The following is a 23,489-nucleotide window of genomic DNA, read 5'->3' on the forward strand; positions in this document are numbered from 1 at the left end:
CCCAGGGTGGGGAATTGAACCCATAACCTTCTGACTCAGAAGACTGTCTTCTTCTGCAAGTAAAGGAACAGGAGGCACTGTCTCATTGCAGAACAGCTGCTCTGTAGCATATATGTCCCTGGATTGGATTGAAAGAAATATGAAGATGGAAGTAAATCAGCAGAATGAATAATGGGGCTGGATTTTACCTGTCCCCACTGGCTTTTCAGCGGAGGGGGGATGGGGTGGTGGGGACATGTAAAATAGGGTAGGTGGGTGCCCACCCCACCACCTTGCTGCCCATCACCGAGCTCACTGCCATAGCACGGTAGGTGGGCAGTCATCAAAATCAGCAGCCTCCCCGCCATTTTTAAATAAATAATCAAGGTTTAATTGAGGTTGTTAACAAGCCAACTGACCCCATAATAGTCTGCCCATACCACAACATGGTTGACGTGGACAGTTGGGCAGGGAACGGGCAGGCCGTTTTTTAGAACATTTTTTAAAAGGGCTGGAAGGAAAGGGGTTACTATCTTTGGGTGGGGTGGCCTTTGAGCAAGGGGTGCAGCCCTCCCAAGAGAGAGTTCCTCCCCTTTCTTCCCAGCCACCTAGTCTCCAAAATCCACCCCCACCCTCCTGCCCCACTCCCTAAGCTGGCAAACCGCTCCCCACCCAGTTTTCCGGACCCACCTGACTCCGGGATCCGTGGGCCGCCTTCTTGGGACTGGCCGCGGTCCCGCAGCGCCCACGAATGTGATCTTGGGGCTTCCAGGGTTGCTGGTGCTGCCAGCCAATCGGATTTGCGTGGAGCGAGTTGGCTTCCAGCCGACTTTGCTTCCAGATGTTGAGCCGTCCGCACATATGCAGCCCATGGAGTCAGTTCTCTCCAGGGAGTTTCCCCCCCCCCCAGCTGTAGGTATCCCTTTTCTAGACAATTTTAGTATCTCTGAAATATCTTCATTATTTCCACCTAGGGCAACATGCTGGCTAAATGTAAGTTAAGAATGCTCTCTGTTAAATCATTTAGGCAAGCATAACTGACACTTCCAGATCCTTGAATAGGAATTTCTACCCAGATAAGATAATTGGTCCTCAATCCTATGAATAGTAATGTAATCCCCTTCAATCTTTAGACCTTAAGCACTTAACCTTGGGGTCAACTAATCACTTCATCATGATTTACCTTATCTTTTCTTTGATTTCTTCCTTGTTAGTGACATTTGGCACTACATGGAACAGGATCCCCACTGAGACAGTGAAAAGCAGTTGGGAGAGACTCATTCAAAAGCAAATTTAGATGCAAGGAAAGGACATTTTGAGATGCAGGATGTGAGTAACTTGAGACATGATATGGGCAAGTGTAACGTGACTGGGAGGGACAGCATGGCTTTATGTCAATCATTCCCAAAGCCTGTTGCCATGGAACTTTCCTCAAGTCATGTATGAAAGAAAGACTTGTATTTATATAGCGCTTTTCACTTCCTCAGGATGTCCCAAAGCACTTTACATCCGAAGAAGTACTTTTGAAGTGGAGTCATTGTTGTGGTGAACAAGATGCGCCAGCTAATTCACGCACAGCAAACTCCCACAAACAGCAATGTGATAATGACTAGAGAGTACGTTTTTAGTGATGTCAGTTGAGGGATAAATATTGGACAGGACAACGGGAAGAATTGTCCCTCTTCTTCGCAACAGTGTCGTGGGATCGTTTTTGTCCACCCGAGAAGGCTAACTGTTGGAGATTGATTACCACCATCAGTAATCAACTAGCTTTAGTATTCAGTTCCGTTATCGTTGTATCATTTGACTACCAGAATGGGGAGGTCTAACCTGATAGACTTTAGCCTTTTTTCACCCTTATTCCTAAGACCCTGTAGGCTTAGGTCTTTACCCTGTACCCCCCAAAATACATAGGCGTGACACAATGAAAGGCTTTAAGAAAATAAAAAGCATCCCGGTCCAATCTGAATCAGAAAAACCTTGCATTTAGCTTATATTAATCAAACCCTTCCCTTTTCCAAATGTTCGGCTCAGACTTGAGGGCTCCCTTGTGCTTCTAGCTGGCATTGCTTCAGTCTAGTTTTATCTCATTTCCAGTGCTCTCTTCCCACGTTCCAATTACACATTTCTCTCACAAAAACAGCAGTTAAAGGACTGCGCCACTGAAACGCTAATGCACCACTCATGTCACTCTAATTGACAGCAGACTCTTTGTTTACAAAACCTTTATGTTGCATCTCACACAAAACACAGTGAAAGTAGTTCAGAAACAGGTGCTTAAATGTGAGCACTTTAACACGGCTTTAAATAGACAATGTCATGTACTTTAAATATACCTTTTTGGATTTGTAACTTTAAAGAGCAAAGAATGTGATACTGTGGATAGACCTTATGCATTGTAAAACATGGAGTGCTTAAGTGAACCATTTCGGTGACCAATTATCAGATTGGTGTTTGCAAAGGCAAGATCGACAATAATCTGTCATTTGAGGATGCGCTGAACATGTGCAGTGGAAATGTGAAAGGTGCAACAAAAAATTCCCTCATAATAAATAAAACAGAAGAGCTAACCTTCTCTGCTGAACTGAAGTCCCACTTGCCTGGTACCATTCCATAAATCTCCCCCTCCCCGCCTCCCCGCTCTCCAAAGCCTTGACATGCTTCCTAAGATGCGGTGCCCAACATTGGACACATTAGGCCAGATTTTGCGCTTGATATAATGGTGAGGCTATGTCAGCACTTAGCGAATTGGACATCAACAGCTGGATGGTAGAGGTGTCGAGCTAGACAGGGAAATCAGGAAGATGCTCTCCGAGATGCCCTCCTCCAAAAAATTGGCATCTTACCATCTGACTCACCAATCAAATCCATTGAATGGCATGAAGTTACTGTATTCACCTCATAGATAAGGAATAAACGCAACAGAAAGTGTCATAGCTTGTCACCCCAATCTATGTACTCTTTTAACAGTACAATAAGTCTTAATTACTGTCAAACAACCTCTCTGGCACTGCAAATTGGGGAGATGGTTGTGTACTGGTAATGCCACTGGACTAGTAATTCAGAGGCCCAGGTATTTGCTCTGGGGATGTGGGTTCAAAACCTACCATGGCAGCTGGTGGAATTTAAATTCAATAAATCTGGAATATAAAGCTAGTCTCAGTAAGGTGGCTATGCAACTATTATCAATTGTTACAAAAACCCATCTGGTTCATTATTGCCCTTTAAGGAATGAAATCTGCCATCCTTACCTGGTCTGACCTACATGTGGCCCCAGACCCTCAGTGATGTCATTGACTCTTAACTGCCCCCTGAAATGGCCTAACAAGCCATTCAGTTCAAGGGCAATTATGGGTGGGGAACAAATGCTGGTCTTACCAGCAACATCCACATCCCATGAAAGAATAAAGAAAAAAAACATTTTCAAGTGTAGATATATTTCCTTCAAATATTAATTATTGTTGGTGATATAAAATATATATTTTTTAAACTTTGTCTATCTTGCTTTTTCTCCCCCACTTAATCCAATCTTTCTTTCCCTCACTTTATTTTGCTTTCTGTTCCTGATTTGGCATTGAATTTAATATTCCATCTGACACTTCCTGACTTGGACTCCACGCTGCTGATTAATGATCCTTCGGTGTGCTGGGTTAAGGGGATGCAAGGTTGCTTGTCCCATTCACACAGGCCCCAGGTGCATTGTTTGTATGGCAGCTTCTCGTGCATAAGGACATAGAACATCTATGCAGTCCATGACTATAGCTGAGGCCTAACCAATGATCTATAAAGGTTTAGCACATATTGCTGAAAAGAGAGACTTGTTGCCGAAGCTTTCCGTCTTGTACTCATTAGGACAAATGCAAGAATGCCAAATTTCAAATGATTACAACAATTTATACTACAGGAGAAAAGGGTGCTATAGTATAAATGTTTGTCCTGATGAGTGCAAGATGAAAAGCTTCGGCAACATGTCTCTCTTTTCAGCAATATTCAAGTTCTGTACTACGCAGCAATGGTTTAGCGTGTCTCCCTTGCTTTTGCACTCCATGCCTCTGTTTATCAAACCCAGGACCCCATCTGCTTTTTTTTTTAAACAGCTTTATCAATTTGTTGTCACCTTCAAAGATTGCTGTTCAAAAAACCCCAGGTCTTTCTGTTTCGGGATTCACTTTAGAATTCTGTAATTGATTTTATATTTCCTCCCTTAATTCTTTCTGACCATTCGGGAGGAGGGCGATGCCAGAAGAGCATGAGGGCTCTTGGCCACACCCTAACGTGGCACAACTATAACCAAAGACTAACATTTTTTTCATTTGTTCGTGGGATGTGAGTAACACTGACAGGGCCAGCATTCATTACCTATCGTTAATTGAGCTTGAGAAGGCAGTGGTGAGCTGTCTTTTTGAACTGCTGCAGTCCATGTGGTGTAGGTACACCCACAGTGCTGTTAGGGAGGGAGTTCCAGGATATTGACCAAGAGACAGTGAAAGAACAGCAATATAGTCCCAAGTGAGGATGGTGTGTGGCTTAGAGGGGATCATACAAGTGGTGGTATTCCCATGAGTCTGCTGTCCCTGTTCTTCTGGGTGGTAGGAATCGCTGGTTTGGAAGGGAATGTGAAAGGATCCTTGGTGAGTCGCTATCATGCATCCTGCTACCACTGTGCACTGGTGGTGGGGAAGTGAATGTTTAAGGTGGTGGATGGGGTGCCAATCAAGTGGGCTGCTTCGTCCTGGGCAGTATCAAGCTACTCACGTGTTACTGAACAAGCTGTGTGGAATTCTGTCTCTCTCTTCATGTTCTGCCCTTGTTGTTCAAGGGTTGCTAATAATGGTTCAGTGATACCAGGATATCACAATGGAGCAAGTAGAAGGGACAAGCCCAAAGAACTATCTCAGCATGTATGGTGATTGAGCCCATTCCGTCAGCTATATAAAATCCTGAATGGTCTTGACAAGGTGGACATGGAAAGGATGTTTCCTCTTGTGGGTGAAGTTCAGAAGTAGGGGGCACTGTTTTAAAATTAGGGGTCACCCTTTTAGGACAGAGATGAGGAGAATTTTTTTTCTCTCAGAGGGTTGTGTGACTTTGGAACTCTCTGCCTCAGTAGGCAGTGGAGGTGGGATCACTGAATATTTTTAAGGCAGAGGTAGATAGATTCTTGTTAGTCAAAGGAATCAAAGGTTTTCGGGGGTAGATGGGAATGTGGAACTTGAAGCACAAACAGATCAGCCATGATCTTATTGAATGGTGGAGCAGGCTCGAGGGGCCGATTGGCCTACTTCTACTCCTATTTTGTATTTTCGTAATTGGCTCTACTGTGTTACAGGGGCCAAAACACTCCACGGTACAACATCTACTCCAAAGAGCCATTCAAGCAAGCTCAAGCTAAATATCGTAGTTCTCAACAACAGGTTAGAAACACTGGCCTAAGTTACCCAAGTGTTTCCATGGAGAGTTGAGACCTAGAGACCCAAAGAAAATACAGAAACTTGGTAACACAGAAACATTGCTGCAAGATGGCCGGTGAGCTAAAACTAAGGGGGTGTCCCACAAACACAGACCTGTCAGGTTTGGCTGAGAGTTAATGTGATGTTATTAAAGGCTGACTCTAACAGATAACAAAAGGGCAGGGTACAGACGTGAAGATGGCAGTCGTTTGAAGAATGATTTGTAATGGCGAGGGCAACAAGGCAATCATTGAGTGCCAATTTCAAGTAATCATTGGTGCATGGGCAAAAACGAAGGAAGTCTGATACCCCTGGAGCTAGGAAGAGGGCCGAGAGGGGGAGGTGGACTTTATTGAGGTGGCTAAAGGCTTTTGCAAACATTCGAACCAGGGTACAAGGGCAGATGCCTGTTAGATTTAGTCCATCAGAATTGTTATGACCCACTTGGGGTTTCTAAGAATTATTGTGCAATTAGATTTGACCTCAAAATTAAAGGCACACAGAGGCCAAATATAACAACACAGTTGTACAACGTTTCAGAGAAGCTAATTGTGAGTCAATTCCAGAAGGATATTGCAGATAGGGTTACAAAGAAGGAAGCAGAACTCGAAAGTGAAACAACTGAAGGTGGATTAAAAAAAATATATACATAGTTTTAGAGCCCACTTTAGGGCATGTGGGAGACAAGAATCTGTCATTTCCTTCAAGATGTTGAGTTTAATGCAGATTTCACTTGGCATTCAAAATGAGTGAAAATTGTGAGGGAACAAAATTCCCTCGGCACTAACGGCAGGATTCTTCCAAAACACTGAGGCCGGGATTTTCCGTTCCCACTTGCGGCAGGAATCGTCACGGGCCGCTTGGAAAATTTGACGGACCAGCCAAAGTTCCGTTGACTTGGGACGGGAATTTCTGATCCCCGCGGTGGGCCAGGCCTAGGACTTGCAAAGCAAAACCAACGCAAAAAGCCTGGTAAGGAGCTTGTTAATAGCTTTCAAGACTTTAATTTGAAATGAAATCCTGCCCAAGTTGTCCTGTTTTTCTCAGGAAGCAATGTTGCGAGATTCCCTTTGTTCTCGTGAGACCAGGGGATTGGCTTTCATCTTAAGGAATAAGAACGAGTGAAACTCTTGCCTGAGAAGTAAAAGACATAAATTTCCAAATTCTCCGCACAAAATTCTTTCATTTAATTATTCACAGCCCAAGGTACAGATTCAGGTGTATCTCAGGAGAACAAAAGCGGCAGGAAAGGAAAATTGTAAATAAAATTTGAAGTGATGGGGACAATTCTCGGGCCCATTTCTATGGCAACACTGTAATGAAAACCAAAACTTTAAAGGAAACTTATCAAATTTAGATCAACATGTCATTGTGGGGGCTGATGATCCACTCCAGCCCCTGTGGTGCCCACCAGCTGCAGAAGGCCTCAAACGTGCTGGTGGACATCATGTGCTCCCTCTCGAGGGGCACTGGGGCCCAGACATAATCACGGAAGAGAGGCAGGCAGTCGGGTCAAACGACTCCCTCAACTGCCCACTGCCTGGACCTGTTAATGGTTGCCTTCACCAGGCCCAGAAGCAGGCTAACGAATAGGTCTTCTGATCTGTGTCACCTGAGATGGGACGCGTTTTTATTTTTCAGAAGACCTTTTTATTAATTCGTAAACGCTTTAGGAAACCTCATCCCGCTCGTGGATGAGGTTTCCTAAAAAATGTATAGGCCGCTTGGCCTTTACGCCTGCCCGCCAACTGTAAGTTTGGACGGGCAGCGTAAACTTAAAATTAATTACTTCGTTCATGGCCTTAATAGGCCTATCAATTATTGGCGGGCGCGCAGCCAACTCTGGCCCACGCCCGCTGAACGAAACGTTGCGTGTCATTTTACGCACTGGTGTGTCGGGCCCGTCCCCACGCGCTGACTGTAAAACCCTGGCCCAGGTCTCTGGATTGCTAGTCCAGCAACATAACTACTAACAGAAACAGAAATACCTGGAAAAACTCAGCAGATCTGGCAGCATCGGCGGAGGAGAGCACAGTTGACGTTACGAGTCATTGAAACGTTAACTGTGCCCTTCTCCGCCGATGCTGCCAGACCTGCTGAGTTTTTCCAGGTATTTCTGTTTCTGTTTTTGTTTTGGATTTCCAGCATCCGCAGTTTTTTGCTTTTAACATAACTACTACGCTACCATATCCCAAATCCAGTTCCTTTTTTAACTCTTTTGAGATCCAAATGAAACAAATTAACCAAGGATCAAAAAAATCAGCCTTTAAAGCAGCCCTGTAGCAAAAAACAAAACTTAAGGAAACTTATCAAATTAAAGTAACACTTTGGGGGCTGATGATGCATTCCAACCCTTGGGGTGCTCACCGGTCACAGAACGTGGACACAGCGTGCACTCTCTCCAAGGCCACCCGGGTGCATAAGTGGTCCGTTTTAATGCTCTTTTCAGTAAACCCATGGAACAAAAATAAGCGAATTAACAAATGAACTTGACAGCTCCTTAAAGGGGCTCTGTAACAAAAGTCAAGGCTATGCTCAAGATACTTAAATCAATCAATACCCTCCAGCTGTTTATCCTAACCTTAACAATACAATTATCATAACATTAACACCCACTTGAGAGATTTGGAAGATTCTAACACCCACACCAGGCCTCAGCAGAAATTGGTGCAGGGGTTGAAATTAGGTAACAGCCTGACAACAAAATCAGACACAACAATCAGCCCAGGATGTTATTACGCAGAAGCAATTGAAGAACGGTGCTGTTGTATTGTGACAGCCATCACCGACAGGTTGTCGGCCAATCCCAGTAGTTCTTCTGATCTCCTTATCACTATACAACTGAATCCTCGCCCCACCCCACTCCGTCCCCACCCCCCACCACCACACTATTAATACACAGCTCAGACAATCACAGCAGCCATCAGCTCAACCCATTGTGTCGACCTTCAGCGATAACCCTCAATGAGATAAAACAAAGTTACGACTGTGGTGTGACTTAATTAGTATATGTCAGTCGTATATTTCTGCAACTAACACTTAAAAAAAACTTTACTGTTCTCTCTACTAAAAATGTAAGCTATTCTTAAATTGAGTGGCATTGCATTCATGGGGGTGGGTGGTGCAGGGGTGCATAAGGGTTAATCATAGAAATATATGAAAATATGGCATCTATGTCAAAAGGAGTGAATTCTGATTCTTGTGCCTTACAGCCTTAATTTCTTTGAAGACATGGCTGTCAATCAGTCATGATTAAAGAAACAATTGCGCGAAATAGTTCTTCAAAATATTGCCATTTCTTTTAATATTAAGACACCATATTATGAGACGAGCCCATGGAATTTTGATGAGAAAATAAATGAAGATAGCCTGGAGGCTATCATCTGGTTGCTTTAGTGCACATCCGTAAGATTATTACCAACACAGATGACACATCCCTTCGCAAACTCGTTGTAACAAAATGTTCAGACACACAAAATTGCGAGCGACAGGATACAAAATTTCAGAAAAGTAGAGGACAATTTGTTCCCATCAGAAGCACTGAACTAATTATGTTAACTCAGAATGGAATGTTTGTGCTCTTTGAAGTCAGAAAATACAACATTCTCCTGATTTGAAACAAAAACAGAAACAGAAATACCTGGAAAAACTCAACAGAACTGTTCTGTTGAAGGGTCATGAGGACTCGAAACGTCAACTGTGCTCTTCTCCACCGATGCTGCCAGACCTGCTGAGTTTTTCCAGGTATTTCTGTTTCTGTTTTTGTTTTGGATTTCCAGCATCCGCAGTTCTTGGCTTTTATTCTTCTGATTGGCATAATCTTCAGTCGGTAACATCCAGCGGTATGGTTAAGCAAGTGGCATCAGGTTTGGGGCTGTGTTAATAATGTCTGACTGTATTGGTCTTCGCCTGTGCGATGGTAGCGAGAGAGGGCTGACACTGGGTATGACGGAAAGGTGAATCCTGCCCATGGGTTTGTGGAGTGGGGAAGGGGAGAATTGTAGATTGCCAATGAGGGAAAGATGGGGGGGCTGCTAAGTTATTTATCTGAAAGAGAGAGAATGTATCTGGGCAGCTAAGTATGGATGTACAAAAAAATCCGCTTGGCACTACTGGATTTGCGTTATTCATCATCGAATTACACATTCTCGCCTTCCTCAGATCATTACGTTGGTTGCTGGAGAAATGTGAAAATGAGGATTTGTGATTGGTTAGCTTCTGCTGTGCATTCTGGAACATTCTGTCGACAAACAACTGACATAAGGAGACACAGAAGCGAGCTACGTTTAGTTACCATGGACTGAATAAGCCCCAAAATATAGCTTACTTACACAATTGGCAGTAAAGAGGAAAACATGCACCAGCTTCTCAATGAGAAGGAATGGGCTCAAGCAGAGACAGACCAGGAATCCAGGCAAACTTGGCAGTCTAACTTTAACTACCTTTACTTCCCTGTACGAAATTCACCTAAAGCTGCCAATAATTTCCTACACTCTAATTGCAATTATTTCTTGTCACTGCGTCTACACTTCATGCCAGTTATCCCACTTGCTCTGGCTTTTAAATGTTGTTACCACAAAGATGTCCCTTGAGTTTAGCAAGCGATGTTCAGAGAGAGTGGCTGGCACAATTCCTTCCAGAAGCCTTGAAGACCATCACCTCAGGGAAGCAGATGTCCCCGAGGGAACTACTGTGTCTCATCGTTCTCTTACAGTTTTAAGGGGTGCTGAGCGCAGCTCTGAAACTCCCTCAGGTGATGGAATTGGAAGGAGACCTGAAAGAAACAGCCATATTGTCACTATCCTCAGATGCTTCAACATGTGTTACCACTCCTTGCAGCCCACTCATGCAGGGCACATGTTCAGATGATCACTCCCTCCACCATAAGCGCAGCAGTGAGTACCATCCACATGATGCACTGCAGCAACTCGCCAAGGCCCTTTTGAAGCCACGTCCTAAACCTGCGACCTCTACCACCTGGAAGGACAAGGGCAGCAGACTCATGGGAACACCATGCTCAAGTTACCGCCCAAGCTTCACACTATCCTGACGTGTAACTATATCACTGTTGCTTCATGGTCACAGGGTCAAAATCCTGGAATTCCCTCCCTAACATGCACTGTGGGTGTGGCTCCATCACAGGGACTGCAGCAGTGCAAGAAGGTTCTCAAGGGCACCTTCTCAAGGGCAATTAGGGATGGGCAATAAATGCTGGCCTTGCCAGCAATGCCCCCATCCCATGAACAAATTTTTTAAAAAGCATTGTTATAGCCTGAGTTGCATCAATGATTTCTGGGTGTCTTGTGTAAGTGTAGAGTTCAACACACCCATTGAACCAGTGCTAAATGCTACCCTGGATGTCACCAATGTCTTTAGAACCATCTCCTACTGTCTTGTTATTGCTGAAATCTCCTTTGAAATCTCATGATTGTTGCAGTCATGAGCCCCATCTACTTCTCCATCATTACAACATTATGCAGGGAAAAGGGAAACCATCTCCATTGACTGCACATCCAGCCTATATTCCCAAATCATTGTTCATTTAAAACCTTGATCCTTAATACCTGGATCCGTATGTTCTTCAGTCAATGATTATAATTTTGTGCACTCTTATGAAGAACAGCACTCTCGCCCTCTTCCTCTCCTGGGTCTGCGCTACCTTTCTCTTAACAACAAGAGAATGCAGAATTAAAAGAATATTGCTCATATGTTGTCATTCATACCATTAATAACAAACTTGGAAGCGAAGGCTCCCTCAAAATGCCTCTCCTAAACCAGCTAGGCAAAGTATATTCTTGCAGCAGTTTGGTTGCCGTGGTGTATTTTTGCTTCTGGATGTTCCCTGTGAAAAGGACATTTTTTTCCTTTCAGACGAATATTGATTTCAAGAGGGCATGAGAAGTCAGGAGGTGAGTCAAGAGTTATATCATTGCTCCAGAATGTTCATGGGGCAAAGTGTCTTCACCGGATAACCTTCTCCTGCACTACGTAGTGGTTTTTGAGGTTCTGGAGTTTGCAGCAACTGTTGCAACAGTCTTCGTCCATAATGTTTGCACCACACTTTATGTGGACTCCTGCTCACAGTTCCCAAGAGTCTGTAACCTTCTTGCCCTTGTACACATGAGTGTCACATAACAGATGAATCGGAAGATGCGTATTCATTCCCGAGTCTACAGAGGATCCCAACACCACCCAGACCATGCAGCATCTTTCAGCCTTTATTGCTCTTTTGAGCTGCTTCATGCAGAAGAGAACACATTTTAGTTGCTGCTCGATCACCATCCTTCCCAATAGCAGCAAATCAATTACCAGTGCTTTCAAAGCAGCTATCCCAACTCACGTGTGTTTTGTGAAACCCTTTGTTCAGAAACTGAAGTGGATTAATACGGTCCGACCCTGGCTCTGTCACACCCATCAGGAGAGCAACAGAACCAATGGGGCTCACAAAGAAACATCTCTGTATAAATAGGTACAAGTCTCACTTGTTAATCTTTCAACCTCTTTTCTGCGTCCAACATCTCAAACAGGATTGTGATCATTCTTCTTTCCTCTCACACTTTCTTGGCTCAGCTATCAGACAGTAATCATCTTTGGCAGCCATCTTCTTAGTTATTTATGCTAAAGTTATTCCTGCTAGGTCTAGTCACAATGTAATGAGCAGCCTTTCAAAATAAATTACGTTCCACATTTCAACTTTAGCAACAGTCCCAAGGAGACGGATTTTCCACTGTCTTCCATTCACTCCAAACTAGAGCCAATTGTTTAATGTTTTGTCAGCTCCAATTTCTTTGGCAAAGTTTGATGTGTTTTGCAAGGTGTCGCTAGAAACATCATAGCACGTACTCACTATTAATGCCCTGTTTCTTTTCGTCAACATCAGCTGAGGATTTATCTAACTGTGTCACCCAAGCTGCAGGCTTTTCTGGTGATATTTATTCGACTAAATGGTTCTCTTGTGTGTTTGCATAAGGCAGGGGCAGAAAACAGGTGGTCGCAGACTGACCACCCACCTGTACGCCTCAGCTCTGCATCTCACCTGTACACCTGTACACCTTGCCTGTACACCTCACTTGTACATCTTTCCTTTACACCTATACACCTTTGCTGTACACCTCACCTATGCATCTCACCTGTACACCTCACCTGTGCATCTCACCTGTACACCTATACACCTTGCCTGTATACCTCACCTGTACATCTTGCCTTTACATCTATATACCTTTGCTGTACACCTCACCTGTGCATCTCACCTGTACACCTATACACCTTGCCTGTACACCTCACCTGTGCATCTTGCATTTACACCTATACACCTTTGCTGTACACCTCACCTGTGCATCTCATCTGTACACCTATACACCTTGCCTGTACACCTCACCTGTGCATCTTGCCTTTACACCTATACACCTTTGCTGTACACCTCATCTGTACACCTATGCACCATGCCTGTACACCTCACCTGTGCATCTTGCCTTTACACCTATACACCTTTGCTGTACACCTCACTTGTGCATTTCACTTGTACTCCTATTGAGTTGGCCCAAGTCGAGTGCAATGCCTGAGGTGGCGGCTGCGGCTAAGGTCGGTGCATCCCACACGGCATCAAAGCAGTCGCTGACTAAAGCCACCAAGAAGCCGCCCAAGAAGCGGAGGAAATCTCACAAACAGAGCTATTCCACTTACGTGTACAGGGTGCTGACCCAGGTCCACCTGGATCTCACCCAAGGCCATAAGTGTAATGAACTCCTTTACTGTCGACATGTTCGAGCACATTGCCTCCAAGACCTCACACCTCATTCACTACAGCAAGTGCCACACCATCTCAGCCAGGGAGATCCAGAGCGCTGCCCGCCTCACGCTGCCAGGGGAACTGGCCAAACAGGTTGTCTCCGACGACACGAAGGTGGTCGCCAAATACACCAACTCTGTTTAGGTCAACCACTCTAAAGATTATACACCTTGCTTGTACACATCACCTGTGCATCTCACCTGTACACCTATACTCCTTGCCTGCACACCTCACCCATGCATCTTGCCTGTACATCTACACACATTGCCTGTAATCCTCATCTGTGTATCCCCTCTGTACACATTGCCTGTACACCTGTACATCTCACCTATACACCTTGCCTGTACATCTGTGCACCTCACCTCTAAAGGCACACACCTTGCTTGCACACCTATACACCTCATCTGTACAACCTGCCTCTATACCTTGCCTGTACACCTATTCACACCTGTATACCTGTACAAATTACCTGTACACCTGTGTACATCTGTACAGCTTGCCTGTACACTCGTGCACACCTGTATACCAGTAAACTCCACCTGTATACCTGTGCATGCCAGCTGTACATCCTAGCCTGTATCCCCCACCTGTATACCCACACATGCCACCAGTACTGTGCACACAATCTGTACACCCAACCTATACACTGCACACTCAGCCCATGCACCTGACCTATCCACCCCACTTCAGCCTGATTTGGGCTGAAGTGCATGACAGGCGATTGATCTAGTACGACCTGTGATATATCCCTGCTGTAGTTGAAGGTGACCTCCAATGTATTAATATTATGCTATGCATCATTCCATTGAAGGGAAATCCAGTCAGTAGGTTGATGTTAAAATCTTACTAAATTACAATCAATGAACACCAACTGAGACAAGATATGAGGAGAAGCCTATTTTCCACAGACTAGTGGTGAGTTAGACTGTCACTGAAGTAGCAATTGCTCAGTTTCTTCATAAATTGTTGGGTAAATATCTGACAGGAATGGCATGGATACATATAAAAGTGAATGTAGATGAGACCTGTTTTGCTTGAATGGTTCTGTGGTGTACGGGGGATTCCCAAGCCCAGGGAACCACTTGATTTACATCACAGCATCAGTAACAGTGAGAAATAAGTGTACACATGGGAATATATATATATAAGTGTGTCTGTGTGTGTGTGTTTGTAAGGGTGCATATTATCTACATGCACATCGTTGTTTCAAAGCTGTGATTGTGTCTTTGTGTTCTAACCCTGGACCTTCCCTGATCTCAAGGAAGGGTCTCCCACATGAGCAATGCAAAGCCTGACCTATGTGAACGATTGACCAGGCAGCGGACTTGCAGCCCAACAAAATGGCAGACATTTACCGGCTTGTTCTGTTCGTGCCTCCATTCTTAAAGTTCTTTCCTTCCAATCTTTTTTGAATCCCTATTCAAATCCCTCCCTCCCTATCTCTGCAACTTTCTCCAGCCCCACAACCCTCCGAGATACCTCCACTCCTCTGATTCTGGCCTCTTCAGCATCTCCAATTTTATTTGCTTCACCATTTGTGCCCGTGCGTTCAGTTGCCTGTACCCTAAGCTCTGGAATTCCCTTCCTAAACCTCTCGCTTCTCTACCTCGCTTATCTCCTTTAAGACATTCCTTAAAATCTCCTTCTTTGACCAAGCTTTTAGACATTTTCCCTACTATTTCCTTAAATGACTTAGGCCAGAATTTTCCGGCCCTGTTGAAGTCGGGCGTCATGGTGGGCGGGGTAAAGCAATATGACGATAAGGTCAAAAATCGGTTTCAATGCTGCTGCACCTTGGGAACCTAATTTCAATATTTTGGCATCTCATTATAAGCCCTGCTCGCCAGAATCATCCCCCTACGCTGGATCATTCAGGCACAATGTGTTTCATAACTGTACATAAGCGCAGTGCGCCTAGCGAGCTGCACTTTGCTCAGGACTTCGAGGTTTGTTTGCCTACCTTGCTTCGGGCAGCACTCACAGTCATCAACCCCAGGCTTCACAGGCTGCACCACATCACTTTTAGGGGGGCTCGTGGGCAAGTCTCTACCTACCAGACCAGCCATAAGGCGGGGGTGACTTTTCAATGGCTGCTGGACTAGGGCTTGCTTGGGGAAGGGGGAGAAGTGGCCTCAGGCAAGGGAAGAGGCTGCAGGGTGAGGGCTGTACTGGGGAAGGGGGATGTCCCAAGGGTGTGTGTGGGGGCACATGTTGATCTATGTAAATAGCCTCAAGAGGGTGAGGGCTGAGGAGGCAGTCTCCAGAGGAGATAAGGCCAGATGGAGATGTAAGGGTGTATGTAGGAGAGTGAGTGGTGATGCCCTTTGAGCTGGCAGTGAGTGAGATGCCAGTGAATGTGTGATGGCCTTGTAAGTGTGTGAGTTTAGATGAGATAAGATGGTTGCCTTACCCTAGCGGCATGGATGAGATCATTCATCCGTTTTCTGCGTTGGACGGCCGACCTCTTGTGTGCAGCGTTGACACTGACCACCTCTCCCAAGCCGGAGCAGTGAGACTGATGTGCCTCCTGCAGCCAGAGCAGGGGTAGAGGACATCACTGTCACCCAGAAGGTCCAGAAGGCATCCCAGGGACACATCATTGAGTCGGGGTGCTGCACTCTTCTTGGCTTTTGGGGCCATGTCTTCACCAGAGCAGTCCTGAGCTGCAAGCATTGGGAGCTGTGAGCGTGGCTGCAGCTTAGATATGGTGCCCAGCTTGAGGAAGCGGCGAGGTAATGGTGTGGCAGGCAAATTGGAAGCCGCCTGCCAGCAAGACGGCATGTTTCTTATGGCAGCTTAATTAATGAGGCGGGAATGGGATAATACAGCATGAAAACCATTGTGGCCAGTGGATAAAATGACTTTTTTTCCTGCTCACGACCTCACGTTTGCAATTCTGGGACAATTCCGCCCGTAGTGTCAAATTTTGTTTGATCACGCCTCTGTGAAGTGCATTAATTGGGATGTTTCATTACATAAATGTATAAATATAAGTTGTTCTTGTTCTGATGATGAGGAATCAAGAACATTAAAATTTTACTGTTACGAAGAAGCTCTTTGCAATAGACTCATAAGCTTAGCGTTCCTGAGTAAAGTATCGCCTTCACTTCTGCCGGCTGCACGCAGATGGAATGAAAGAAAGACAAAACTGACATTTATACAGCACCTTTCACAATGTCCCAAATCACTTTTACAGCCAATTAAGTCCTTTTGAGTTGTAGTCACTGGTATAACATAGGCAAAGTTACCAAGTGGCAGAGCAGGCTCGAGGGGCAGAATGACCTACTCCTGCTCCTAATACATATGTTTGTACATCATCCTGGGATGGATAAGATGAACCTAGCTAGACGGCCTTTGTTACGCATAATTATCTTGCGAACAGAGGGTGGAATCACGCCTGGAGTTGTGTTTATTTTAACGAAAGTTTACTGTGAGCAGGATTTGTGGGGTCAGATTGCCGGGACAGGGGTGCTAATGGGCTACAATTCTGAATGTTATGACCAAAGTCGGTGTTAATTGCTGCACAAACCAAATCCCAGAGGGAAACATGGCCTATGGGCCGCAACCTTTTTTTTCATTCTGAAAACAAGAAGACGAAATGCTGATCTCAGCAGTAAGAAGTCCACTAACAATTTAGGGATCTTAAAATTAAAAGCAAAAGTTTTATTAACAAGAATAAAATAAAACTTAAGCACACAAGATTACTGTTATACAGTTTGTACAGGCTTTAAGCGCAGGGAATCTTAGGGGCGGAGTTTTTAGCCTTGGTCTTGGAACAAACATATAGCCTCACCAGGAGTCTGTAAATAAAGTTTATTGTTTCTTACAAGAAACCAGCCCTGCATTCCAAGTTTATTACACAGCTAAACTTAGTCTTACAAAACATTCCCCACAAAAGACTCTCTACTTGGTTGGACCCACAAGTAAACACCTTCCAGGCAACACTCCCTTATAGATGTTTAACTATAAGAAATCTAGTAATATTATCCAAGGCAAACTGCTGCAGCTTCAATAAAGGCAAACCACATGACCTGATGTGAAAATCCAAACTCCAGAATAAAACTGCTTTTTGTAGCCCAAGACTTTTCTGGCTTGACTGGGTGGTTAATTCAAACTGCATCCCCTCTCAGCTTTAGCAGCTCTAGCTCAACAGCTCAAACAGCTAAATCTCCATCTCAGCATTAACTCTAAAATACCTTTTTCTACTTTCGTTTCAGGTTCCATTGTTTTCACACCCCTTTGAAATTCAAACCCTTGCAAATATAAGATATTTCATGTTTCCATCTTGTCTTTGCTTTTGGGTCAATAAAAAAGGATATCCCCCTTGTATTTACCTATGGAACTCCTGAAAGATGCAAACATGTTTCTTGACACCTCTGACTCCCCTTTGATATTCAAACAAACTCTCCACTTACCTAAAAATGCAAATGTTAGATCTAACCTATTTACTTGTACCTCAAACCTAACACCTCTATCCTTTTCATGTTTTAAACCCCCCAATCAATCTCTCTCCTATTAATCTCTGCCAAGATTAATTAAATCATATAAATCACACACATACACACAGCATTTTCCACAGAAAAGCAGAATATTTCCCAAAAATATTTTTTTTAAAAAACATCCATTTCTCACATGAGCCATTCTGTCTTTATTCTCTTGCCTCTTAAATGTTCTGTTGTACAGACACACCTGTCGGCCCAGAAACAGAAGCACCAATGCCCATGATTTCCTTGGCTCTGTTGCAGAGTGAGCAAAACAATGTATTCAACACCTTCGTCGACAGTGTCCTTTTTATGCCACACATTGCTATTCAGCCCAGCAACAAAACGATACAGAAGTATCAGCCAGTGCATGAATAGTGAAGGTCTTTGGAACGAAAGCCATCTGTTTTTCACCCGGACTACATTACAGTCTGCGCGATGTCCCAAAGAATTTATATTCCACAGGACACTCGTGTGTTGAAAGAAATGAACTTTTGTACAGGACTTTGGAGCACGCACAGCTTGGGCTCCCGACAATCAATGAGTGGCTTCATTTGCATGAGCTGCAAGTAGATGTGTGCATAAATCTTTAATTAAAGTGCCAGAGACATGCTGGAAGCGCTGATGGATGATTGGCAGTGATGCATTAATGCAGAGACTCCGGGATTGCACAGAACGTTATTGAGCTGCCAAAGTACAGACTGCTCCATTGTAAGCAACTGAAACCCAGGAACAAAATAAATAAACACGCAAAAGCAGATGCCGACAGACCTTGGCATCATTTTCAATGTTTCTATGGCAGAAATGAGTGCAAGGTCATGGTAAAGATTTGATATGTTGCAGGGGGCAAAATGCATTAACTTATATCAACAATTGAAGTTCTGCCCCGTGGAACCCGGTGTGTGCTCTGAATAACAAAGTAATCTAGACTTGTTGAGCAGAAATCAAGCTATTTTGCTCCTTATTTTGCCTGCCAGCTTGTGCTGCCTCATTAAGGCTGTTATGTAATATAAGACACATTTCACCCACAGAGTAAAATGCCGGAAGAGAAAAATGACTACAATTATCGAGATAAAAAGAAAAAAAAAAACGGTGTTGGACCATATCACTCAGACATATTGCAAAGAACGTTCATTATAATTCATGATCAATGGTTAGGCTAATGCAGGGGAATTTTAACAGGAAAAAATTTCAGGTTTGGGTCGGGTCCTGGGGCATTAAAGTCAAAACAAAATCTGCTCCTCAACTCAAACCTAGCTCAAATCCATCCTTTTGCGGCTTTAACTGAAGCTGGATGGTACGTGGTCGGATGACCAAACCTGTTCAAGGAGGCGGTTCGCAGCCTTACGCCTGCGTACCTCATTATCATGCGGGTTTTGAAAGTTTACTGCTGTCAGCCGGGTGTTCCAAGCTGTGAGGAACCCGGCACTTTCCTCAAGGGAGAGACTTGGCCGATTCGGGAGGTGTGTGCCTTCACACCCACCTCTTGGATGCAGGTGCCTACCTGAGGAACCTCTGTGAACAGGCCCCTTCTCCCCTCACTTAGTGAATATTGCTAAAGGCCTCTAATCTCCGTCCTGCTCCACCAGGCGCCAGTCCCCCACCCCAAGGCCTTCGATCTCCCTTTCACAAGGCCTTTCCCCTATCCTCTCAATTCACTCTTGCCAGTTCCTTGTATTCAACACCTCTCACTACCCCCACCCCGATCGATCCTCGTTCCCCCGATTGCCCACGCCCCTACCCCTCTGATCACCTACACCCCACCCCCACCCCCTACACTATTGAACCCAGCTGTCAATCATGCTAGGCCTTTGACCAGAGAACCTATCACTGATGTCACTACCACGCTGGGAGTAAAGCACAATGCAAGGGCGAATCCCAAATGCTTGGTTACCCCCACCCACCCCGCTGTGACTTTCTGACCAACCTCCTCTCTGCAGGTTTTTCAGTAAAAATATTACCCAAGATGTCTACTGCAATTACCACATTCCTTGGGGTTTCTTCTGTGGGTCCCTGTTACTGGTCCTTCTCCCTCTTGCATCTCACCTCCACGTGGTGCATTATAACTCAAAGACCATCACCACTGAAGTTCAGTGAGCGTTGTTATGTCTGTAAACATGGCCATCGGGACCATTTAATCTGTCTTTAACTCAGGGAGGAGTGCAAACCTGGACAACGCCCTGTTTCAGTGCAATGCACTTATCAACCTCCGCTGAACCAAAGAACAGCGCCTCTGGCAATGTAGCACTCCCTCAGTACTGCACTGAAACGTCAGCCGCGATTATGCATTCCAAATCTGACATGAATTTCAACTCACAATCTTCTAATTTAAAGTTATGAGAGCTGTCATCTGATCCAAGCTGATGTGAGTTGTTTTTCTCCAAAATTATTCACTCATCCCCTGAAGAAATTAGTTCATATTAGGTTATGATTCAGTGAGCACCAGCAATTCTCTAGTATCTTTCCCAGGTGCCCTGGATAGTGTCAACAAGCCATTTATCAAGTCATCTAACTGTACAAAAAGTGGTGACTCTAAGTGAATCGTGGGATGTGGGGATAAGGTGGTATTACCATTCCCGTTGAGTCCTAGAATTTTTAAAAAGAGATTTGAACCTTGAGTTGAAAGCTGAAAGGATGATACAAACAGATTTCACATTTTAAAACTTTTACTGTAATGACTAAAAGCCTTATTGACTAAACACTATTTTCTTTCTGTGGACAACTTGGTCTTTAAACTACAGAGAGGACTGCTCCCCTTTTATATTTACCATACATCACACTCCCCATGGAATCCCCATGGAATTACCGTACTTATTGCAAACTGTCCACACTTACCCCCAGGTTCCAGTGGGTTCCTGCATTGCCATTTCACCAAGTAGTAACTTGGAGCAACCATCTCCAGGCACCTTCCTCAGGTCCCTGAGAGCTTATTAAATCCACCACCCTTGATGATTCTTCTTCCTCTGACCATGCCAGAACAAATATCCTGGAACCCACAGAAGGCTGCAGGATGTGCCTCTTCAACAAGAGACCCTGTCCCTCCTGCACCCAGCTGGGGTAGTTTGCAAGGTCAAGCAGCCTTTTCCCTCTTCTGACCACACAGAACCTCGGCTGTCTGCCTGTGATATTCATTGATCTGGAGGGAAGCCTGTAACCTAATTTCAGAAATGGCTTCCTATCTCTCCCATCTTCCCCGTTGCAAAGTGAAATACATTAATCTTGCCTCTAGGTAGAAATGCTAATTATTTATTTTCGATCCCAGCTCCCTTTTGTCTTGGAGGTAAATGGACAGTTTACAGCACAACTTTTTTTTCAACGCTTTTCTGGGACTTTGGGAGACTCAGAGTCCATTCATTGCAGACTCAGAGAAAGTTGCCATTGTCTCCAAAGGTAAATGCCTTGCACCTACTCGGGTTGTGGGATCTTTTACATTCACCTGAGAGGGGAGATGGGGCCCCAGCTTAGCATCTCATCAAAAAGACAGCACCTCTGGCAGCGTAGCACTCCCTCCGCACTGACGTTTCAGCCTAGTTGATGTAGTCAAGCCAGGAATTGAGGAAGAGCACCACCATTGCTGAGCCAAGTCTGCCACCTGACATTTTTGTTCAAAAAATGAACTTAAATCAGTTTTTTAAAATCATTTTAAAACTGAACACAAAACGTAAGACCAATGTATTTTCAGATATCAGACGGAAAATAAATGTTAGGGCCAAGGAGAAGGGATGACAGATTTTATAAATAAATTAGTAGATGTCCTGACTGGTGACTGATAGAAGTCTATCACTATTTCCTACAAAGCAGAGTTATATAATAGAACATTAACCTTCTGAAAAATCTGAGTACAATCTGCTTCTTTTGATCCCGTTGCTTATTTTAAGCGCTTTTTGTTTTTTAAATTTCCTGCAGTTTTCAGTACTTTCTTTATATCTCCAGAGGCCATGTGTTGTTGGCAGCTGATATGTGTATAACGGAGTGGAGACGTTGGGCTGAATTCTGACAGGGGTGGGCAGCATGGGGTGGCAGGTAGGTGGTGGGGTTTGGTGGGGGGGAGGGGGGGGGAGGGGTGGGGTGGGGGTGCATGGAGTTTCTGTCAGGAGACTGGGATGGGCTTAGTTTTCCGCGGCAGATTTCCCACCCTGAAGCCGACCCAGCTGACAGGCTTGTCAGCCGACAGTCGAACGTGGAGCACTAAGGAGGAAGCCGCAGCCAAGTCACCTGCTGTTGGAGAGTGGTCGCGTTTGATCCCACTTGGGGATCTGATCCCTGAACTTGCGGGTGGGGTTGATGTGTATTGGGTGGTATACGGTGTTGTATGATGAAGGGAGTTTGGGGAATTTGGGGGCGGCGGGGTGGGAAGGCATTTATAGCTTTTCCCTGAACCTGTCCTCACCTCCCTTCAGCTGTCTGGTTTCCTGAGTCCTGCGAAACCCAGTCAAACGCAATTAAACTGCAAAGCACATTAAAATCTTCCAGCCTCGTTACAATGCACAATTTGGCCAACCTGTCTCCTAGGAGTGAATTGGCTGCACGTACCTTGTCTCAGCCCCTTGTCCTGCCTCCATTCAACCAGGAGGTGGGCAGGTTGAGGTTGGGTAGGGTTTGAGATTTTTAGAGTTTTAACATCTCACCCGATCCCAATCCACCTGTTTTTGAGGGTTAAGACTCTGTTGTTTCTCCTTCAAAACTGTACACTGCATCGATGAGACCCCCCACCCCAGGATACTGTATATATTTTGGTCTCCTTGTGGAACTGGCTCGAGGGGACCTGTGGCCTCCCCCTGTGCCTATTTCTTATGGCCTTAAGATTAGTTTCAAATGCATAAATAGGGTTTTGTTTGACATTGTCTGAAACACTGCAGAGAAGCTGCCAATTTAATTGGATGTTTAATTGGCAGTGTGAGGCTTAGTTAATTCTCAATATTAATAGCGCTGAGAATCTCACAGGGTGTTATTAAAGTCACAGAAGTATTATATCTGCTCACAATTTGAGTTGTTTTTGATGAGAGTGCCCTGGTTGTACCTGTTTCATTTGTCTGCTACATCACCCATAATAATGATGTAATACATTTTTGAAAAAAAAACAGTATTTGCCAGCGCTAGTAACATGTCCTTTTTTGCATTTCCACCTACAGAACGACTCCATCCCACAAGAAAATTTCACAGCTGAAGTATTCCAAGCGTTTTTGAATAACATTTGTCCTCGGCCTGAAATTGACATCATCTTCTCGGAATAGTAAGGAATCTCTTTTCTTCTCTGATTTCTCTGATCTGACCTTGTGTTTGGTCACAAAGCCCTTTTGTGGCTGCAGTATTGATGACTTATAAATAATTCCTCCCTTTCATCGTGTGCTGTAATTGGGGCTTGTGCTCACAAGATTAGGTGGTTGGCCAGATTCTGTTACAGATAGGATTGTGTCTGGCTTTTGGAAGGATCAATCTTGCTGTGCCAGCTGGTCTTTTTTTTTGTTGTTTAATGCTTTCTTATGTTCTGATTGTCTTCATTTACAGATGTGTGGTCAGTGACTTTCATACAGTCCTCACTTGCTGCCCTAACACTAGACTACTTTTCCTTTATTTTTTTCATCGGGTGTGAGTGTCACTGGCAAGGCCAGCATTTGTTGCTCATCCCTAATTGCCCTTGAACTGAGTGGCTTGCTAGCCCATTGCAGAGGGCAGTCCAGAGTCAAGCACATGTGAATCTCAAGCCACATGTAGGCCAGACCAGGGAAGGATAGTAGATTTCTTTCCCTAAAGGACATTAATGAACCAGATGGGTTTTCACGACAATCA

At 44.6% G+C, this 23,489-nt stretch overlaps 1 protein-coding gene across 1 annotated transcript in view; it reads left to right on the forward strand.

Annotated features, from left to right (window-relative positions):
- The window catches only part of plcb1 (phospholipase C beta 1), a 315,255-nt gene that overhangs the window by 35,268 nt on the left and 256,498 nt on the right, over nucleotides 1-23,489 (forward strand). Inside the window, exon 6 of the mRNA XM_078556434.1 lies at nucleotides 22,832-22,932. Coding sequence (XP_078412560.1) covers nucleotides 22,832-22,932 — 101 coding nt within the window. The remainder of the gene's footprint in view (nucleotides 1-22,831; nucleotides 22,933-23,489) is intronic.

This window comes from Cetorhinus maximus, chromosome 14 (genome assembly GCF_964194155.1).
Source record: "Cetorhinus maximus chromosome 14, sCetMax3.hap1.1, whole genome shotgun sequence".
In the NCBI taxonomy this organism is placed as follows: Eukaryota; Metazoa; Chordata; class Chondrichthyes; order Lamniformes; family Cetorhinidae; genus Cetorhinus; species Cetorhinus maximus.